This window comes from Cuculus canorus, chromosome 27, assembly GCF_017976375.1.
Source record: "Cuculus canorus isolate bCucCan1 chromosome 27, bCucCan1.pri, whole genome shotgun sequence".
Taxonomy (NCBI): Eukaryota; Metazoa; Chordata; class Aves; order Cuculiformes; family Cuculidae; genus Cuculus; species Cuculus canorus.
This window is the reverse complement of record NC_071427.1, coordinates 5588154-5610969: the sequence shown is the minus strand read 5'-3', so window position 1 is coordinate 5610969 and position 22816 is coordinate 5588154. Positions and strand designations below refer to the sequence as shown.

The window sequence follows — 22816 nt, the reverse complement described above, 5'->3', positions numbered from 1 at the left end:
CATCAAAGTTTGCCGAAGCCGGATGTTTTCCCCTCAGAAGGCATTGGCCGTGGAAGTCGGAGATTTACAGCCGAACCACGGCCATAAAACACGGACTGCAAGAGCAGCAGCTGCGGGTGCTGAGTGACCTGTGATGAAATGTCCCGGCTTGTCCTCACCAGCCTACAAGAGGTGACTGTAGGCGATCCAAACAGCATCCCATATTTCCTCTGGGCCAATCGCACATCATTTTTTTGCACCGGAAAGCCGGGTTTATCCGACGCCTCCACCCAGCGGGATGCAGGTCCCTCTCCGGTGAACGCATCCTCCGTGCATCCCTCGGCAAAGGGCAATCCCAGCACAGCTCTCGCCCACCCAGCGCGGATCTGGAGCGCTTGGCCATGGGGTTGCTGTCGGCTGGAGACTCCGTGACCTCGAGGGCTGAGGAGGAGCTGATGCTGATGCTCCTCCACATGCTGTGAGCGGGAGAGAAAGCTGCGCTCTGCGTGATTAAAGCATCACGTGGAGGCCGAGGGCTGGAGAGGCTGCTGGAAAGTCTAGGGAAAGCTCAGAGCGAGCATTGCTGAGGTTGGAAAGATCTCAATGATCTTCTCAGCTTCTCTCCATCTCCAGAGAAGAGGTGGGGAGCACAGAGCGGCACACAGGGTGCTTGCTGCCATCCTGAGCCTTCCTCAGAGTCGCCCACGGCTGGAGCTGAGCCAGCACCGGGGAAAGGAGCCGCGCTGCAAACGCTGAGACCAAACACCAAAAGAAACGGGAAGGGGAACGTGAACATTAGTCACTTCCCCGTGAAACGCAAGCCGGCTGCAGCCCTGAGCTTGGCCCAACTCAAGCAGGGCTTGGAGCAGGACTGGAGAAACCCTCGGTGCCGTGCAGGACCGCGGGCTGAGCCCCAAAACTGACCCCACATGCAAGTGGGGCTCCACAGCACCTCGGGGTCTGTTGCCCCCCCAGCTCGTTGCTTCCCCACAGCCCAGCGCGCCGAGCTGATGGGGACAAGGTCAGAGAGGGGGATCCAAAGGGCTTTGAGTCCCTGAAAAGTGTAAAACTTCCCCCCTGTGCTTGCAGGAACTCGTTATTTTTGCAGCGCTCGTTACCCACAAGCGGCAAGAGGGGAAGTGCTGCCCTGCGGATTTTAGGGCTGTCGGTTCCTTATGGCTCTTGAGCTCCCAAAAAGGTACCGAGAGCCTCCAAAGAAAGCCAGAGCCCTCGAGAACGGGCATGCATCAGCCCCGGGACAACAGAGTGAGGTTACAGCATCCTCCCACAGAACCATGGGATGGTTCAGGTTGGAAATGAACTCCAAGCCCATCCAAGTTCCACTCTCCAGCAAGGGCAGGGACACCTCCCACTGGATCAGGGGGCTCAAAGCCCATCCAGCCTGGCCTGGAACCCCTCCCATCCAGAGCACCCCTCTGCAAGACAAATGACATCGGATGGGATTGCTCCTCAGCACCTCACGCGCTCCCTGAAAACACTCAGGTTGAACACATTGGTCGCCGGAGGGGGGATATTTCCTGCAAACCATGGCAGCGAGGCAGCTAACGCTTTCCCGTGGCCTATTTTTCAGCCAAGGGATAAGAAGGGAAGAGCAGCTCAGCTTCCCGTATCTGCTGCCACCACGTGAAGCTCCAAACAGCCCTTTGGGTTGGTCCCTAGGGAAGCTGTTGGCTGGAGGCAGCTCCAGCCCTTCCAGGAGTAACTCAGGATAAGGAAACCCTTGGTGCAGGTGAAGAACACAGCCAACCTCAGTCAAATCACGGACCAGGTTTGCTCCATCCGTCCTCGTTCCAGGTCTGGAAATGGGTGCAGAGCGGTGGGAGAGAAAGGCTCTCCCTCTCCTGCCAGCATGGGATGTTTGGGAAGACTCATCCTGTGTTTTCTCAGCACTGGACATCGTCATCATGAGTCGGCAGAGTGGACACTGTCTTGACCTTTAGCCGTTTCTAAATAAAAGACAGCCAGGATGGGTCAGATGGGCAAAACACAGGTTTTTGTTTGCCCCATCGCGATGGGAGTCACGTTTTTTTCCCTTTGCTGCAGGATTACAGCATCTACCAAAAATGAGCTTCTGCTCCCCTTGGGCAAAGCCATTTCGGCCTCGACTGCACCCGCGGTCAATGATTAACTCGAATTCCTCGCCGCCTCGGCTGGGTAGCACTGGACGTTGCTCTAATCCGGCTGCCAAAAATGCATTTCTTACTTGAGACCCCCTCGGTCGCCTCCCCAAACGCCTTCCTTACTGCGGGGCTTTCGGCACGAGGAAGGTTCTCCGCTGGCAAGGGGCGTCTCTCCTGGAATGGGCTCCCCAGACGGACCGATCGACGCGCAGGGGTAAGGGCTGTGCTCCGGTCCGGATGCTTTGCACCTCATAGATGGGATTTCCCCTTCAGAAATATGGTTTAAGGGCTCAAGAGCATCACCCGCCCGAGGAGCAGGCAACAAGCTCGGCCTGGGCAGAGTAGAAGAGATGGTTATCGAGAAGCAGCTTTAGAAAGAAGCTTTTCCACCACATGAGCCTCTTTCTGTTCCGAAGTGGAACGTCTCACCCCTCCGATGTGCTGGAACAGCCCTTAACTGTTGAGTGAGGGGATTCTGCCCCTCTGCTCCTCTCTGGGGAGACCTCAGCTGGAGGGTTGGGTCCAGTTCTGGAATCCTCAACATAAGAAGGAGATGGAGCTGTTGGAACGGGTCCAGAGGAGGCTACAAAGATGATCCGAGGGCTGGAGAACCTCCTGTACGAGGACAGGCTGAGAGAGTTGGGGTTGTTCAGCCTGGAGAGGAGAAGGCTCCCAGGAGACCTTAGAGTGACCTTCCAGTACCTGAAGGGGCTCCAGGAAAGCTGAGGAGGGGCTGTTCACAAAGGTTTGTGGTGACAGGATGAGGGGCAATGGGTGTAAACTGGAGAGGGGCAGAGTTAGACTGGACATAAGGAGGAATTTCTTCCCTATGAGAGTGGGGAGGCCCTGGCCCAGGTTGCCCAGGGAAGCTGTGGCTGCCTCATCCCTGGAGGGGTTCCAGGCCAGGTTGGATGGGGCTTGGAGCCCCTGATCCAGTGGGAGGTGTCCCTGCCCATGGCAGGGGTGGGAATGGATGGGCTTTGAGGTCCCTTCCAACCCAAACTGTTCTATGATTCACATCCAGCTTCAGCGTAGACCCCGCAGGTGCCCCCAGAGTTGGGGACCATTGCGCTCCCTCTCGAAGGTGACGCTGAGCGCAGAAGTGAAGCACAGGGGAGCAGCAGGGGGAGAGCTGAAAGCTGTGCCTTTAGCCGGGGACCTGCCCTCGTGCAGGCTCCAGAGCGACCCAGACAAGCGCTACATCCTTCCTCCAAAAACCTTTCCTAAACAGAGCAGAGAAGGGGAATAGATCCAGGAAACCAAATCCAACCTAGGCTCATCCCAGAGCAGCATCTCTGGTACCGAGCAAAGCCCAAGAGATGCTACAAAGGAAGGGCAGCACAGAAAACTCCTTAAAACCACAGGATTTGACGATTCTGGGTGGTTTTTTTACGCGTAAAGCACAATTTTGGATGAGGTAAGAGAATGAAAGCAGCTGAAGGATCAGGCGAGGTTGCTCTCAGCCCAACCTCCACTAGAAAGAGATGGATGCTTTTGTGAACTGGGCACCGAGCAGGATTCCGTGCCCGTCAGGAGGGCATTAGTCACTGAAGCGTGACTCGGGGAAGGGCTGCGTACACAGGGCACGTGGCTCCCGCACCGAAGCATCCACCACCTCAGGGCTGAGCCGTGATGCCAGTTGGGAAGCGGACAAGAGCACCCCAGCCCATCGCAGAGGAAGGCGTTAATGTCCGTTTGTACCTCCTGAAGCGCTGGATCCAGCCGATGAGGCACCTCCGAGCAGCAGGGAAGGAAAAGCATAGCTGATACGTCTCGGCATGCGGAAACGCTCAGCCAGAGCATCATCCCTTGTGTGGGAACAGCATACTGGGAATTCTGCCCTGCTCCGGGAGCCTGTTCGGCCCCCGTTTGGGTGCAAGAGGCAGCGAACCCTGACCTGGGACTTGCCTGTACATGTTTCCACCGACAGCAGCAAGCGCTGCGCGGAGCCGGCAGGAAATTCCAGCCATTCCCCTGCACCAGATCCGCAGCTGTGAGTTTCTGCGGGGAGCTCTGGGGAGCCCTTCAGCAGCGGCTGCACGAGAGGGTGGGCTCCGCGGCACCTTCGCTTGAGGTCAGCTTTGATTTGCAAGCCGGGAAAACGCAGAGAGCGAGCAGCCTGCCAGATGGACGCTGCCCAAAAATCCCACCTCGTTTATGAAGGGTTTGGAGGGCTTGAGGAGTGGGGGAGGAAGAAACGAGGGGGAACAGAGCGGGCTGTTCCAAGAAAGAAGTAAAGATCTACGAGGAGCCAGTCCACCAGAGATCTCCTCTCAGCTCTCTGGGTCTACAGCCAAGGAACCCAAGCGGGATGCTCTGCGATGAGCTTCATCGCCACCGACAACTGAAACCTTCGATCTATCCCTCCGGAGGGTTCTGGTTGCAAAACGACCTCATCGGCACATGGATTACCCAACGGCATGACATCACTCTGAAAACACCGCCTCGCAGGAAAAGCTTATCGCCTTATAAAGTGAATTAAAACAAGAGTGATTGCATTAGGGTGAGAGACCGTGTCCTCTCCAGGGAGCACGTGAGCTGATTCACGCTTGGAAGATCTCAAACCGCCCCGGTGTCCGGCGCTCGCTGGATCTCAGCAAGTGTAATAAAAGCAAGAGAAAACCAGAATGCGCCATCTCTGAAGACGAGGCTGGCGAACTCGGCAAGCTCACCACAGCAGCTTGAGGAAAACACACTCCCAGGGTTAGGACAGAAAAAGAGACAGAAAATGCAGATATTTCAAAAGAACTGTGAACGGTTCCCTTCTGATCCCCTCTGCAGTCACAAATCATGCGGACTCACAAGACCATTCACCAACACCCTTGGTGCAATCACCACTTGTGCTGCAGGACCCGATGATGTTCCTCCAGCAGTGTTGCCTCATTTCCTCTCATCTCTGCAATATCAGAAGTCACAGAATCCTGGAATGGTTTGGGTTGGAATGGACCTCAAAGCCCATCCAGTGCCACCCCCTGCCATGGACAGGGACACCTCCCACTGGATCAGGGGCTCCAAGCCCCATCCAACCTGGCCTGGAACCCCTCCAGGGATGGGGCAGCCACCACTGCTCTGGGCACCCTGGGCCAGGAGCTCCTCACCCTCACAGCAAAACATTTCTGCCTAAGATCTCATCTCAGTCTCCCCTCTTTCAGCTCAAAACTGTTCCCTCTCGTCCTGCTCCTGCAGTCCCTGATCCAGAGCCCCTCCCCAGCTTTCCTGGAGCCCCTTTCAGCACTGGAAGCTGCTCTAAGGTCTCCTGGGAGCCTTCTCTTCTCCAGGCTGAACAACCCCAACTCTCAGCCTGTCCTCGTACATGAGGTGCCCCAGCCCTCAGATCACCTCCATGACCCTCTTCTAGACTCACTCCAACAGCTCCAAGTCCTTCTCGGGCTGAGGACTCCAGAGCTGGATGCAGAGCTCCAGGTGAGATGTCACCGGAGCAGAGCAGAGGCAGAATCCTGACCCTGCTGGTCCCACCGCTCTGGACGCAGCCCAGGATCTGGTTGCCTTTCTGGGCTGTGGGTGCTCAGCGCCGGTGCGAGGTGGTGAAAGTCAGGACCACAAGAAGCCCCTGGGACAGAGCTGAAGCTGTTGAGGTGTTGCACCTTCAGGCTGTCCAGATCTGACGCTGGGTTGAAGCCGTGCGTGTTCCAACTGTCGGGCAGCACCATCTGGTGGCACCAACCCTCCTCGTCGCCCCAGTTTGCTCCCAGTCAGGACCAGTGGCAGCAGGAACAGAGGAGCAGCAAACATAAGGCTGTCCTCAGCCAAAGCCAGGTTGCATGGATTGGGAGCGGCCCTGAAACGGACTCGGAGGTGCTGGTGGATGAGAAGCTCAACATGAGCCAGAGTCAGCCTTGTTCCAATTCCAGCTTCGGATGCAGGGAAGCAACTCCAGTCACTGGAAGAGCGGGGCTCCGAACTCTGCTCTCCAAGACCCAGGTAGAGCCGCTGTCAGCCTTTCGTTATGAATAAAAATAATGAAAACCAAAATCTGAGTAGAATTGGCATTTTTGGCACAAGAAACACACAAGGTGGATTATCAATCATCTTTTTACTGCTGTCTGCCAGAATTACCCAGCTCAGAGTGCAATGGTTAAGTCTTAAACTCACAAAGAAGCCATTTCATAGTTTTTTCCTCCCCAAAGCTTTCAGGATCACAGGCTCTCAGGAACCAACCTTGCTGCTGCACGTTTTGAGGAGTCTTCATCGGATCAGGGGAAGGATGCGATCCTGGGCGTCAATGCCTCAACACCGGTAATGCTGAACAAGTTTAGCACAATCACTTCCATTCGTAAGGGCGGCTGCTCCTCTGCTCAGCTACGAGGTCTAGGCTGGGGCTGCAAAAGTTACCTCAAGGTAAGAAGAAAGAACATAAGAGAGAAAAGAAACGCAGCTACATGGTAGAAAACGTTAAGATCAAACTGCCAAATACTGTTCTGAATTACACAACACAAACACCCAAGGGCTGAGGTCTAAGAGAAGGAGCCCCAAGAGCATCTGCTCCCATGCTGAGAGACAGCAGAGCATCCCCGCAGCCCAGGGCACATCTCCACCACCAGCAGGCGCTTAGGGAATGGTGTGAACCCCAAACGGCAGTTATCTGGTCAGTCTGTGCTCGCCGGTGCGAAACCGCTCCCCTACAAAAGACATCTTTAAAAGTGACTTGTTAAAGAACACCAAGAGTGCGAGTTAAACTCTTTATTTACCTTGAAACATCAGTTGAATTCTCAGTTACAAAGTCCAGTCTAGCGATCGCAAGCTGAAGGTTTGTTACCGGTTCTTTATTACACAGCCCTTTTGTGACGCGCGAGATTGTTTGGTTTTACAAGGCACTGCAAGAACACACTGAGAAAAACAGAAGCCCCGACAGATTGAGAATTGCAGCTCCAAGAGTCCTGGTAGGCAGGAGCTTGGCGTCTCCTGAGACACCCAGACAGACAAACTGGTTATTTCACCACGGTTAACGGACGGGGGACCCGACAGGCTGGGTGATGCTGTAACATGCACAACAGAGCCCGAACAAAACACGTAACCTTAAAGAAGAGAAGGAATAACCTTCACAGATTTGGCCAAGCCAACCGAGAGCGACAGCAAAGTGGCAAACCCTCTGTTTTACCGTCTGTCAGGTCCAAGCGTGTGTCAGAAAACCTTGAGAACTCAATCCAGAGCAGTTTCTGAAGAGCATCCTTGGATAAAGGGGACGCTGAACAAGTCCAGCAGTTTCCCCCAGTGCCGAAAGCCCAGTCTTTCTACCCCCACGATGTGCAAACGGCTCATCTGGCCCCATCGCCCCCACTCCGCTTTCCCAAAGTGAGCCCAGCACAGGACAAGGCACTCCCTATTTAATCAAAGTAAACATTGGCAATTCAAGAAGCTGGTGCAATAGAAAACCTGAAGGTGTATTTAAGTAGCACAGAGTTTTACCTAAGGGCAGTGTGTAGTTTCATTTCCTAGACTTAATTCCTATCTACGGGGAAGCATTTTCTTCTCTATTTCATCTTAAAAATAGACGGAGCAGAAGCGGATCTCAGGTTTCACTTAACACATTGAAGAACTGACAAAACTCTCAGCTTTGGAGGTTTGGCAGAATCTCACTCCCATCACGGAAGACACAAATCAGACAGGAATACAAGCTTTTAAGAAAAAGTGCACTTTATACTGCAAAACATTAGGGATTCTGGTGCAAAAATAACAAATCCATCTACTTATAGTATCAACCAGGGGTATTTTACCCAAGCCAACAGAGGAAGTCGGAAAGAAAGCCTTCACAACTCTGACTTTTCTCATTAAAATATCATCGGATACAGATTAAAGTAAGGAAAGGAGAGGATAGGAAGGCAGTTACTTTGTGAAAGTACATACAAACTAATTGCCGACAAGTTTATAACCTGCGCTGTGAGATGAGGCCTGGAAATCATAATTAAAAAGCACGTGAAGTGGAGTCCCTACATCTAAACGCGCCGGTTCCAGTCAGCTCTCAAACACCAGCACTGGTGTCCGAGCACCAGCTGTGCGGCTGGAGAGTCAGAAACACTCTCCAAGTTAAACGACGCACAATTCACCGCAACTTAAACCTTGAAACACCACGGTCAGCCCAGAACCGCTGCTTTAGGCCGGCACTACCTCGCGTGTTAGCGAGGAATTACCAAATCAATTGTTTCCCATTTTTGGTTTTAAGACGCTCCACCTCCTGCAATTCCTTTTTTTTTTTCACATTTCCAAAGAGCCTGCATGCAAGACCAACGGTTCATCACTCAACCAAGTGAAGATTATTTGAGTATTAGAAGAAATTTCACTGCATTATGACTTTTTTAGCTTTTTCATTAAGAAAAATACCAGCCCTGGGGGTCTGCGCTGCCCCTTTGCGAGGCCTGGAAGCTCCTGGGCTTTTATTCCACGCCTGGCACTGTGTGACAGTGGCCCTGAATAATCTCCTTTGCCAGCTGACTGAGGCACTGGAAGGTTAATTATTGCCTGCACAACCGGCAGAAGAGCGAGAGACACTGGAGCTAGAACGCTACATCTACGTGTGGCCGTCTGCGTACACGCATACAGATGGCACAGGTTCCTAACTGGCTCACTACAGCACAGACCCTACCGAGATAGAGACAAGCCCTGGTTCAATGAGCCCGTATTTCCTACCCAACGCATCAGGCTACGCTTTACAACGCGATGTCGCATGCAAAACACTCAATTCTTGCAAGGAGTCAGCCAGGAAGCATTGATCTCAGATTTAACCCGGACACCTTTGAACCTCTCTCCTCTCTGGGGTGAAAGCAGAGCAACCGGTTGCCGTTCCTGAAGTCTTAAACTTCCAAACGCCCTCGGTCAGGCCCCTCCTGGACTCTTGAAGCTCAACAGTTCTTGGCTGCAGTCCCATGTCACAACCACACTCAACACCTCCCACCATCTTCATGACCTTTTCATCCTTTCCCACTACCCCCACGTTTAGGAGGAAGCCACCAGGTTGGGGAATCCTCCAGGTAAGCGTGAACTGCTCCACGGGATCTTAGGGATTTGAGCATCCTTTCCATAAGCTTCCAAAAAAACCACAAAGAGCTTCTATCAATGGGTGTTACCTTCAACCACATCATGGAAGGTCTTGAGTTTGAAGGGATCCATGAGGATCACCAAGCCTCCTGTGAATCTTTAAGGTCAAGAAGCTTTTCAAGCCCACCTTTTCTTTTTGCTGTTTCACAAGGCAGTTCAATCCACAGGAGAGTACCTCCAGATGTCACAACCACCATGAAGGAGTTTACGAGTACCTGGATTTCCTCAAAACCCTCCGCAGCATTTAATAACCGAAACAATTAAATTGTCACCAACAAACCCTGCCAGCTCGCCACCCAGCTCCTACTCCAAGCTGTTGGCAAGCAGATAAAACGACAGCAGACCCGATACGGTGGAACCTCCCTAATTCTCTCTTCCGCACAAAACACCCTCACCCCCGTTTCTCCACAAAGCGGATCCCCAGAGAGGATTTTGCAGTCAAAGGATTCTAAAATGCTACCAGCTTTTACATCGTATTAATTGCAGGCACAGTAATTAACACTGAACCTGAACTTCCTACGCTTACTCCTAGCAGGAAACGTTTTGAGGTTGGCACCAGGTCTCCCAGTCAGTGCAAATTAGCAAATCCTATTTATTGATGATCTGGATGAGAAAGCAGAGAGGAAGCATTACACAAAACATCAGATCTTTGAAGCTCTGCATCATTTTAACGTCATCTTTCCAAGCAAATATGCACCCATAGGGAAAGGCATTACCAATTAATGAATTTAACTGACAGCTTTCGAAAACACAGAAGTATTTAATTTAGGTCAGATTAAATAAAATTAGTTAAATGCCATTTTTTAAACGTTTCGCTATACAAATCTCTCTACCACCAAGGCAGCCTTTACAAACACAGCCTCTGAGGACTAATTCTCAAAAAAAAAACCCCAAAAGATTATAAAATAAATTATGTTTTCTAAGCAAGCGATCGCCCGGAAGCTTCACAAAAACAGATAACGAGGAGACGCGCAGCTCAAAGCCACGTTCAGAGCACAGTTATTTCCAAAAATGAGATTTTGACACATCAACCGCTGCAGTCCTCGGACAAACAGCGGGCACGGGAATCGGCTTAAGGATTCCCCCGTGAGCAGCCAACTGGGTCCAAGGAGAACGTGGATCGGTGTCCAGCAGGACACGGCCGCAGGCTGGATGGACCACTCCCTGCCTTCCACCATGATGGGTTTGGAGATACTCCTCCTCAGCCACACCCAGGGGGATCTCTAGGGCTGCTCAGAGAAAACAGAAACGTTCGGTAGACACGGACAGACTGGACCTGCGGCGCTTAGAGCCGTTCATCGCTAACAGAGCACAGCCAGCGACCTGCCTCCACACCTTCCACCCACGGGCACCGCTGCTCCAACCAGCCCTTTCTACAGCCGCTCCGATTCCATGGTCATCGTCTTGTTATCGCCTCACTGAACTGTTTTCATCTTCCACTCCTGTTTTATTTCCAACTACATTACACGTAAATTAAATAGCATTACTGAAAATCACTTAACCGAACTTAGCAGAATACAGGAATTACTCCTCATTTAAAAATTCAGCAGCTACAATATACCGACAACAAAACCTTCCTACCAGATAAAGGAACAAACCTACAAGATAAGCAGCTCGACTATCTGCAAAAAACGCGTCAAACCGCGAATATTTAAACAAAATATTAAATATAATAAATTACCGATCAGAAAGTCTGCCTGCCTGCGGACAATCTGACAAGTGCTACTTCGGATCTGAATCCAAGAGAGGGTATTTACTTTGAAGGCAAAACTCTTGTGATCGGGAAAGCCTGTCTAGCAAACACAGCAGGAATTCCCTCGGGAAAGCAGTCTGTCCAAACGTCTTCACACACAGGTCCCTTTCGCAGAGTTATCACAATGGCAGAAGTCTTCATCCTCTCTCCAGAGTCATGAGGAGAAGTGGTGTTGCCTTGGTCACTAAACTTCTACTGCAAAACAGGACGTTAAGGGCAGCTCTCACTGAGAGATACAATAGCAGAATCATCCATCATTTGAAAAAGTAAAATAATGGTATTTTAAAACGTTTCAAATTGCTGCTTTATATATATATATATATATATATTTGCAGAAGTATTAGAATCAAATCACAGACCTCTTCATTTAAGTGGCCTCTCAACAAGACCTACTGGTCATCGATGATCAATTTTGTGCCTGTTCCCGCTGTAACGTCATCCATTTTGTGCTGGAGTCTTGTCATTTGGAAGCAAATGCACACACGTGACAAGTGTCAACCACTGCTACAGTCCCGCTTAGAACCTCTATGGACACTTCCCCAAACTAATTCTAGGGAAAGCTCACATGAGAACCAGCACTTGGTGCCCTCCCATTGGGAGACACTAAAACAGCCCGGAATACTCAAATTGAAGTAGAATTCCTAGTTTTCAAATAATCGCCTCTGGTTTACAGTGGGAATAAGATTTTAGATCTGATTTGGCAGAATATCTTCTACCCCGTGCAGTCGCATATTTATGCCTGTAATAAATCAAGGAGGCAACTCTGAATTTCAGTTAAACATTACTCTTCTAACCTTTAACAAGAATGAAAATTTATAACTAAGGAAGTTATAAATTACTCAGCCTTCACCTTAAAAATAGCAGCTAGCACCAAGAGTCTAGGATAAAGATCTCCTGCGGAGAAAGTGGCCTTTAGCAAAGCTATTTAACCGCCACCGATTTTCTTTGTACACACAGGAACAACGTGTTTTGTACAGGAGGTATATGGTTGACTTGAGTGAGGAAGGTGGCCTCGAGAGCGTGATAAAAAAGGGCATTTGGAGATGTTTGGCGCAAGTTAGACTCGTTACGTGTACGAAACAGCTCTCCTGCTCTACAACAAAAGGAAGCCAAAGCACATCCCTTCTATCCACAGCTACCGGTTAACCAGGACATTCCAGAGGACCCGATGAACATTTGGACAACGTGGGATGAGAAATCAGCGCCTAAAATAATTTTCCATCTCAGCAAACCGATTTTGGAGACTCTTTGTCTCCACCACATGCTGTTTTACAACAGACAACCCCCCACCAGCCCAACTCTTTCCAGTTGTACTTTGACATATAAAATCCTATAACTTGGGCCAAAAAAACCAAACCAAAAGGAAAGCAAACCTTTCAACTTAAGAACCAGTCATTAGAAGACGGGGTTATCAATTCCCTGCACCTGAACAGCAAGTGCAGATGAGAAATTTTCCATCCGTGCTGTACGAGACCGGTCAGTAGCTGTCACCGGCTGACAGACGAGCTCTGGAAAGCACAGCATACACTTCAGTCACGTCAGAAACGAGTGGTTGCAGGTGGTTTAGAGAAGAGGTTTTGAATCCTTTGTTGCCTAGGCTGAAACGCACACATCGGACAAAAAAAAAAATGTCAATTTCTAGAAGTGGAATTTTCCTTGTTGAAGTCTCCAATTCTGGGTCTGTACATTCCAGACCTTTTTCCCCAGTAGCAGAGGAAATTTTGGAAGTGCAACACTAGGATACCATCTGCCCACTTTCAGTGTTCATGCTGACAATTGATTTTGTCTTCAGAATGCTCCAAAACATCCAGCATTTCCTCGATGATAGCCTGTAGCGCCCGACCCAGCTGTTCTGCCGTGTACGGTTTTCCCAGCGGAGGCACATGAACGAAAGCCGACCTGCCGCGGCTCTGGTACAGGGAAGTGTAGTAAGTGAAGTCACAGAGGTATCTGAAACACAGGGATAGAACTCATGTAGCAACAAGTGACAAATACAGCGTGTAAACTGCAGGAGAGGATAAACTGTAGTTTTTGTCGTTAAGCAATGCAGCAGAATCCTGCAATAAAGAGGGGAATAGAAAGGCACGTAGTGTGAGTCTGTGGGATTGCTTTAATCACAGAATGGTTTGCGTTGCAAGGGACCTCAAAGCCCATCCAATTCCACCCCCTGCCATGGGTAGGGACACCTCCCAATGCATCCAGTCACTCCAAGCCCCATCCAACCCGGCCTTGAACACCTCCAGGAAACCAAGTACCAAATAAGAGACACGGGGCCTTCGCACTCTCACAGGAAAACATTTCTTCCTAAGATCTCATCTCAATCTCCTCTCTCCCAGCTGAAAATCTTCCCCCCTCGCCCTTCCCCTGCAACCCCTGATCCAGAGCCCCTCCCCAGCTTTCTGATTTTTCTTTTAATCAGATCTAGGATAATGAAATGCGAAGATCTCTCTCTTCCCTCAAAGACTGGGTGATAACTGGAAAACAGATACTATTGCCAGCCCTGTAAGAAACGAAAAGCATGTGAGTTGTATGGGCCTTGTGAGCTGAGCATGAAGGGAACACGCAGTGCGAGTCTGTTTTCCTCATCGACCACCGGTATCTCATACCTGCCGGCATCCTTGGAGATGGTGACGGTGACATCCAGTCCCAGCGCCGAGACTCTCTTGCACACCGTGTCCATGTCAATAATGGAATCGATGCATTCTGGGCCACCTTCTACGCAGCACTGAGAGCCAGGGCAGAACCGGCAGTTGTCCAAACCTTTATAACCTACGTTATGGCCACACTTCTCCAGAGTTACCGTTGTGGCCATGCCTGAAACACCCACATGAACCACCAGCTACAAGGGAAAAGAAACAAGTTAGGTCCAACCAAACTCCAAACGGTGGGAAACCACAGCCCTCTACTCTCACTTACAGACTCATGGAGTTGCACAGGAATTCTTGAACGAATATCACAGTAACGAGTCATTTTATGAATGAATTCGTGGGTCCAGTACAGAATTCTTGTTTCACCCCCTCCTGGCCTAAATTGAGAGATGTAGTCGGGGTGAAAACGAACGCTGGGGTGTTCCCAGCTGAGTGCAGCGCTGGAACAGCCCAGGTGGCACAGCCTAACCGCGAGCTGTCTAGACAGCCCTGCGCAGCGGCCTCTTCACACCGGCTGCTCTCGTTAATTGGAGCACTCTGTTCCGAGCTATAAAATTCTACAAATTCACACATTCTCACGATGAAAGAGGAAAAGATCTAGCGAGAGACTGAACACACACTGAAATCGGGACTTCGTGTTACGCTCGTTGCAGTACGAATGACAGATTCCAACCACTCGCTCTGTCTTTTTTCCTTCTCCCTTTACTCACTCACTTGTGGGCTGTGCTTTTTCCATAGTGCAGGAATGAGCCTTTGCACTGTCTGATATTCAACTGGGACCTCATAGACGTGCAGATCCACATCATCTCGCAGCCCCAGCTTCTCCAACTCCTGAGAACATAAGGAAACAAAACCAGGATGGTCAGACACAAGCTAGGCAGAGAAAAGTTTATTAGCAGAGTCTGCTGTGAAGGACTAACACCAGCATGCAACAGGCTGTGGAACCTTGTAAACAGCACTGTAAAAAAAACATATTGGGGAGAAGAAAGGCATCTCTCCACCTGCGTTAACCGTTCTCAGCCACAGGACCGTTAGTTTTGCTCTGATGTGTGTACAGCAAAGCAATCAGCATTTAACTGACAACAGTGATCAGCAGCACCCACGCTCAAGAGAAAGGCCGGCTGCATTATTCACAGAAGTATAAAGTTATATTTGCCTCTTGAAAGAGTTGGGTATTGGTAGAGAAAGTAGAATTGACAGGATTATATTCATCGACTGATCTGTCCCCTCTCAGGACTGCTGGCCCAGAGAGCAAATTCCCATTTGTTCCCAGACAAAGAGCTCTTGAGGTTGGGTGACAGCCCTGCCAGGCTGTGATTCTGCATCCGAGAGCCTTCACAAACGCTGCGAACGCTCCTCATGTGAGAAACTGGAGCAACAGTGGCATACGCTCCTCAATGTATTTGTCTTACTTCCATTTTGGCAGAATCTGGAATACAAAGCAGCCCGTTAGCTCTATCTGTACCTCATATGATGTCCCTCATTCTGCAATGTGAGCTGTTACCATTGTGGTGCTTCAACTAACGCAGTGAATGATTTCTCCTGCTGTAACGTTAACTAAAGCCATGCCTTGAAAACATCCCAAATATCCAGGCAATAAACACAGCCAATTTCCTTCAGGCTTTTTAAAACACCAGTGTCAGACACGGCTTCTCTGGGCAAGCTGTGCTAGGGCCCCTCCAACCTCACAGGAAAACACTTCTTCCTGATACCTTATCTCAATCTCCCCTCTTTCGGTCTAAAACCATCACCCCTCGTCCTCTCCCTGCACTCCCTGATCAAAAGCCCCTCCTCAGCTTTCCTGGAGCCCCTTTCAGCACTGGAAGCTGCTCTAAGGTCTCCCCAGAGCCTTCTTTTCTCCAGGCTGAACAACCCCAACTCTCACCCTGGCCTCATACAGGAGGTTCTCCAGCCCTCGGATCATCTCCGGGGCCTCCTCTGGACTCGTTCCAACAGCTCCATGTCCTTCCTGCGCTGAGAACTCCAGAGCCGAAGGCAGAGCTCCAGGTGGGGTCTCATGAGAGTAGAGGGGCAGAAACTTCAGGCTACAAAGTGCAGATTAGCTGTTTTCAATGAAGTTCCCTCAGTTTCAAATCTTGCATTTTCCTCGGTTTAAAATCCTTCCAAATTAAAGACAGCTGAAAGGAGAGGACACGCTGAGGTTTTTCGACACCCCCAAGACAAGCATACCTCCTCTACGTCACCTGAGCAGTGTCTTAGCACCCTTTCTTCTGTCATTATCAGCACGAGTTGTTTCTTTACTGAGAAAAAAAAACCCTTTCACACTTGTGGAGACAGACCACGGAGTGTAATGCGATTGAGGATAACTAAAACACGCCGCAAAGGCAAGAGTAAGACTTTCACGGACCAGCAGATATGAGCAACAACCATGATAAATCACTTACCCTGGCTCCAAGGGCGAGTCTGATATTAAGGGCTCACTGTATTGATTAGCGTCTGGCACACACAGACGTTCATTACCAGAGATGGATGCTAAGTGATGTTTCATCACATCTTCTTTACACAACTCTGCCTCCCAAATGCTGGTTTATGTGGTGCCTTAATAAAGTAAGGAGTTTACAAATGAGAGTATTCAAGCACAAGTCTCTTTAGGAAGATCTCTGCTGCGTTAATTGGTAGGAATTCATCATCACTTTTCTAAAGAGCGTGAAACAGCTCCTCGAGATGGATTTGATGGCGGGAAGTTTTACCGGCTGCTCAGAATGAGCACCCAGAGTAAGTAGGAAACCTTGATCCGTGTGAGCCGCACCGCCCCAGTGACAGCTACCTTCCCCAAACGCCAGCGCGTTAAACCTTAGCTTTACAAACCCACAGCTTTCTTTAACCAAACACGGCGCCCGCACGCTCCCATTCAGTGATAAAGATGTCCATTGGCCCACAGACAACTTATTACCCACGGCCTTGTCTACCTGACAAACACAGCAAAACGAACACATCTGACCGATTCCCTGACCCCCTCGACAATGCTCCTCTTTGTGCGCCTCTAATATCCTTATCAGGTCTGTCTAGACACCCTGACAGCAATTGTCCTTCGCAATGTCAGAACGCGCTCTGACCTCTCTCCTCCCCCGGCTCAGCCAGAAGCGCTTTGGGGGGGATGAAGGCTCATCGGATTCGCAGCTCACGGGGCTCACCTGCGTCTGCACCTCAGTCCCACCGAGGAGGTTGAAACAGCACCCAGAGAGCCCGTTTCAGGCACCCAACAGAGCGGCTGCTTCAGCAACAGCTTCTTGAAAGGAAGGTTCTTCCCCAGCCAAAGTACCAGCTGGAAAAATTCCTCCAGTTAAAAAGATGCAAACACAGAAGAGCAAGTCTACATTAAGACGGAACATTTTCACTGTAAGCCTCGGAAAAGCAAGCAGAAAGAAGTCATTCTCTGAATTTATGGGAAATCTCTCCCCTCTTCCCATAAATCTCAATTTATTGGAAGTCTCCAAACATTTCATCCTTGTGTTATTTGATTGGTACCGCCGCTACCTAAGGTACCTGTACAGTAACTACATGTAAGAGGCGCCCAGCTTCCAGAAACACTCAGCTATCCTAGAAATCCACAGTGGGAAAAGCCGCACCGCATCCCTGTTCCGTGTAAGCAGCCAAATAAACCCAAAAAGAGGACTGGAAAGAAAAGCAGAGAATTTTATCCTTGGGATACAGGATAATAAAAGCTGTAATAAACCCGAACTAGCTTAGCCCTAAAGCTAGGCAGGATTTAGAGAGATTGTTTAATTGATTTTTCTGCTATTAAAATGCAGATCACACCGTCTGGGATTCAGAAACTCAGACACGCCTTTGTGTCCACTCCGCTCCATGAAGTCCCCTGTCTGAAACTCGCACAATGCCCAACTCGCATGTGCTCAAAGACATGCTGTTCCTTTTTGTTTGGGCCTCTCAGGGCTGAGACGGGGGAAGAAGGAAAGGCAAATCCTCCCCGCTGCCTCAACGCTTGTGTTTGCGGTTCGCAGCCCACGCGTACCGTTAGCATGGACGAAGGTGGGGTCCGAGTGATCCCACACCACCAACTGCAGTTTTGCACTCTCAAAACAGCCCCGAGTCCATAAAACATCTTTAAAATGCGGGTGATTACTTCATCCATCAGCCACAGAGCCGAGCAGCCACCGGTGCCTCGAGCGGAAGGAACGACACACCATTCCTCTTGATAGGAATTAGCCATCAGGTTCGTATTTGCAAGCAAACACCCACCGCTCTTCCTGCCCCAGAAGCACAATGCCCTTTTGTCTGTCTCCTCTGGAATAGAAGTAGCTTGTTTACAATAACTGGCATTGCACGAGGAAGAACAAACCAAATCAAATGGCCTCACTGCTAAATCTCAGCTGCCTTCCGCACCCTCCCCAGCTTGCATTTTTTTCCCTAAACTTAAGCTGAGCAAATCCTAACTCAGATATATTCCTTTCTAAATGTATTCCTTTCCAAAGGGCTCTCGGAGGCAAAGGTTTCATCTTCTCCTACCACCCAACACATTAGACATCTGGACATTAGTCGGCTGTAATTGATTAGAGTTTGTGATTTAATTTAAAAGCATTCTAAAGAAGATATTAATCTCAGCTCTGAAGGGAAGAGAGATGTGTTGGGGAGAAAAATAGATTTAATTCCCTGGGCAACTGTGCTAAAAGGTGCCCTGGAATTCCCAGGAGCTTTGTCATAAATCACATCCAGAAGTGACAAATTAGGAAGAAGGGGGATAATGTGGCAGCACTGTCCCTCACTGATGTTTTTACACCAAGCAGCCTTAATTCCTGAGTTTGGATTTCTTCTTCATAGAACCATGGAATGGTTTGGGTTGGAAGGGACCTCAAAGCCCATGCAGTCCCACCCCCTGCCATGGGCAGGGACACCTCCCACGGGATCAGGGGCTCCAAGCCCCATCCAACCTGGCCTGGAACCCCTCCAGGGATGGGGCAGCCACCACTGCTCTGGACAACCTGGGCCAGGGCCTTCCTGCCTCGTTGGTGGATCTGTCGGTGTTACACAGATGAAGAGGATCACATGGACGCGCAGCTACAAGTGGCATATACTTGATTTGTTAAAGCACGTATGACCTGCTGGAGCAACAATCCTCCACAATCGCTCCTGTCTCCAGCCAGTTCCATCTCCGTTGGTCAAGCAACCCTCGCTGCCCCTTCCCGGCGGAGAGGGGAGGCTGGATCCAGGCTACGAACGCTGCCCAGTCCCCCCAGTGCCTCCCAGCAGCTGCAGAGGGAACCGTGGGGAGAGGAGCGATTGTGGCAAAGCGGCTGCTTTGCTGTGGGTTCAGAGTCCTGACACTCAGAGCTGCACCAGCCAGCGCTGCAGGATGCCTGACTTCACAGGACTATGGGATGGAAGTCCCATTATGGATGAGACTCGGCTCAAAGGTTAACCAGCTCTCAGACACAGCTGAGAGAGAAACACAACAATTCCTCTGGGTTGGGTTGTTTGTTTATTTTGAATTCTTTAGGGCAGAGGAAGATTCCAGGCTCCCTGTCCCACTAAACATTGTTCCAACCCAGGCCATTAGCACACGAATTCCTTACTGTCTGTGCTAGATTAACTCAGTTTCTTTAAATTCTACCAGCTAAGAGATTGTCTAAGAAGCGAATAAATCATTACCCAGATGAGCACCGGGATGCCTGGAGCGAGCTGGTCTTGGAAGATAAACTGGGAAGGCAAGTTATAAAAGAGCTGCAAACTAAAATCTGTACGGATACGTTATGAGCACAGCTCTCCTTTAACTCGTTAGGAACGAAGTTGTAGTGTTACCTGAACCGCAATCCAACTGGCATTAACAGCGTGCTCTCCAAACGGGCCAAACCCTGGAAGAGAAGGAAAAATCCACAGTGGTGAAGTCATCCTTACAGGTTGGACTGAACTGAAAATTGTGAAGAGGTCTGAGCTTTCTCGGTCCATATATCCAGAAAGAAAACCAACTTCTAATGCCCAATCCTTATTTATCATAGAATCATGTAATGGTTTGCATCAGAAGGTACTTAAAAGCCCATTGAGTCCCATCCCCTGCCATGGGCAGGGACACCTCCTGCTGGATCCAGTTGCTCCAAGCCCCATCCAGCCTGGCCTTGAGCACCTCCAGGCATACAAGTACCAAATAAGAGATGCGGACAGGAACAGTTGTCCTGAACACTTTTTACCATGAAGACAAACCACAGCATGCCTTAGAGAAACTCTTTCCCCAACTGACACCACCCAACCACATTTCTCCCTTTCTGACCAGGTCAGAAAAGCTTGTTATTAGCAGCTAAGTTGACCGATGTCACAGAATGAGAAGCATTATTGGATTTTCTCTTCCTGATTGTTTTAGCCCACAGCAGATGCTTCCACAACTGCAGACGAGTTTGCCTTGAGTGCTTCCTCTCTGCTCAGGTCTTCATCCAGATCTCCATTCCTTCCAAACGGAACGCCGCTGACAACCCACCCACACCCAGCAGCAAAGGTTACAACAGCGTTATCAAAAATACTCACTCCCCAGGTCTGAATTTCCTAATGAATAACTTAAAGAGTTAACTAGTAATCCATAACATCTTTCCCTGAGCCAGCACACAAAGGTTAGGCCATTTATCCGGGCGCAGCGTCAATAGGCGCTAATTTAAAATGTCAGAGGTACCCTGTGAGCCTAATGCAATTAGGGGACATAAATTGTGTCTAACTCGGGAGAGGACCGGAGAGCGACTACCAAGATTGGATGACTCGTTAATGGAAATGCTCTATGCGCTATTAGCAGCAACTCTGAGGTTGCACGGCACACGGCAGGCAGAAGGGATTTGCACGGCGCGGGCATATCCACGCTGATGGGTTTCTCGCAATCCAACCCGTGGCAATAGATCCTCAAAGTAAATCTCCCAGAGGTTCCCACAAAATCAGAGTGGGTGTGCGTCCCCCGAGCAGAGCTCGATGTGACCGGGATGATCTACGGGCAAACAAGTCCAATCATCAAATCTCTTTTCTGACACCTCTGCAAGTCAGGGATATCCTGCAGGCTCTGGAAACAAACCATCGCGCTCTGCCAGGCTTCACAGAATCGCTTGGTTGGAAAAGACCTTTGAGATCACCAAGTCCAACCCTACCTGTCCACTGCTGAACCATCCCTGAGCACTTCTTCTGCCTGTTTTTTAAATCCCTCCAGGGACGGGGACTCCACCACCTCTCTGGGCAGCCTCTGCCAGTGCCCGAGAACCTTTCAGTGAAAGAATTTCTCCTGATGTCTAACCCGAACCTCCTCTAAATCCTATTTCAACCCTAAAGAAACCATAAGAGCCTTAAAAAAAAAAAAAAGAATTAAAATACACCTATTTTAACCACTTCTGCCACTGGAAGGCTGATATCCCAACAGGTGCCCACACACGTAACGTAGCCCCTTTCCTCCAAAGCCTCCTCGGACTCATCTGCACAGATCCCTCATATTATCACTTCTGGGGAAGATAAGCAACTTTGTCAGCGTCATCAAACTCCACCGAGCATGTCCAGGGGTTCCTCCACAGCCCCAGCCAGGCCCTCCAAGGCTCGTTAGCAGTGAATCCTAACAAGCTTTACGGGATTAGCTCCTTAAAGAGTTCTAAAACAGAAATGGCACACAAATAACTTATCCTGAGCGAGAGCATTGAATGGAAACATGATGACGCTGCGTGACATCGATGACATTATCAATACAGGCAGACAGGACACGACAACCACTGGATTTTAGAAGCAGACTTCCCTGAAAACAGGGGGAAAAGAGGGAGGAGAAGCACTGCGAGCAGCAGAGCATTCACTGACACCGCTTTTCTGTTTAGTCACTGCCCAGAGCAGCCACTCCACGAGGGATACAGCGTTAGGAATGCCAGAATCCACCACCTGCTTCTCCACTCTCCGTAACCGCTCTCTGCAAAGCCACTTGCCTCCAATTAAAACCGCTCCAGTGCCTCGATGACAACGAACCCCTCGCTCCGGCACTCGCTATTCAACCGGCCTCGACTTCAGCTGCTGGGGTGGGGGGGGACCTGAATGGTTCCCGCGAGTTCCCCATTTGTCACAGGCTGCCTGCCCCACAAATCAACCCGCTCGGCCTTTGTACCCCGCGGAAAGGAGCCTGACAAGCTCTCGCCCGCGACGCCGGGGCCTTTCATTCCCTTGCTTATTCTTCTGCCGCGCTGCGTGGGCGATTTCGGTAACACCATGGACACCTTGATGGTGCGGGATGGGGCGGTCACAAGCAAATGTCCCCCCCTAACCTGCGCCCCAAATGCTTCTCCCGCTCCTGGGGAGTTTCAGCTCCCTTCTCCCTACAGGCAACAAACCTTTGGGGAGAGTCAGGGATGAAAGAAGGGGATCCCCAAGCCCCCCCTTGCCCGGCCAAGCGTAAGGAAAGCAGCTGCAAAGCCCCTCGCCAAAAAGCACGCAACACAGATCTTGATACCAACCCCCCCCACTGCAGCCCCCTGCTCCCCAAAGCCCCTCGAGATGCTTTCCCCCATCCCCAGGGCTTATCAGCCCCCCAACACCCCACATATGGAACATCCCACACACACGACAGCCCCCCCATTGCCCCACATTGAAAACAGACACCCCCCACCACCACCAGCCTACAGCTCTCCATCACCCCACACAGGGAGCACCCCCTCAGCCCCCCCGAGGGGACAGACCCCCCAAGCTCCTGGCCATGCAGCCCTCCCTCACCTTGGAGAAGGGGTTCCCCACCTCCTCCACCCCATTTACCCCCTCCCAGCCCCACTTGACCCCTCTCTCACCCCAAGGAAGGGGTCCCCCACCTCCTCCTCCCCATTTACCCCCATCCCAGCCCCACTTGACCCCTCTCTCACCCCAAGGAAGGGGTCCCCCACCTCCTCCTCCCCATTTACCCCCATCCCAGCCCTACTTACCCCTTCCCTCACCCCAAGGCAGGGGTTCTCCATCTCCCTCAGCCCAAGGAAGGGGTCCCCCACCTCCCCCTCCCCACTTAACCCCTCCCTCACCTCAGAGATGGGGTCACCCATTGACCCCCGCCTCATTTACCCCCCTCACGCCCCCTCTCCTGCCCAGTCCTCCTCCCCTATCCCCCTGGGGATGCCCCCCCCGTACCCGTCACCACCACCGCCCGCCGCGGCTTCTCCATCGCGGCTCCGTCCCGTCCCGCACTAAGCGCAGCCCCGTCCGCCACCACCGAGTGCGCTCCACCCCCTGCCTAGAGCGCCGCCCCCCCCCCCCAGACCAGCGAGCGCTCCGCCCCTTCCCTC

At 50.8% G+C, this 22816-nt stretch overlaps 1 protein-coding gene across 1 annotated transcript; it reads right to left on the bottom strand.

Moving 5' to 3' along the window:
• Window positions 1-6207: 6207 nt before the first annotated feature.
• PGPEP1 (pyroglutamyl-peptidase I) lies at window positions 6208-22764 on the bottom strand. The gene is made up of 5 exons (XM_054050341.1): window positions 22662-22764; window positions 19353-19405; window positions 14289-14405; window positions 13533-13765; window positions 6208-12876 (listed from the first exon to the last, which is right to left on the bottom strand). The coding sequence occupies exons 1-5, from the start codon at window positions 22693-22695 to the stop codon at window positions 12684-12686; spliced, it is 630 nt and encodes a 209-aa protein (XP_053906316.1). The 5' UTR covers window positions 22696-22764; the 3' UTR covers window positions 6208-12683.
• Window positions 22765-22816: the final 52 nt, after the last annotated feature.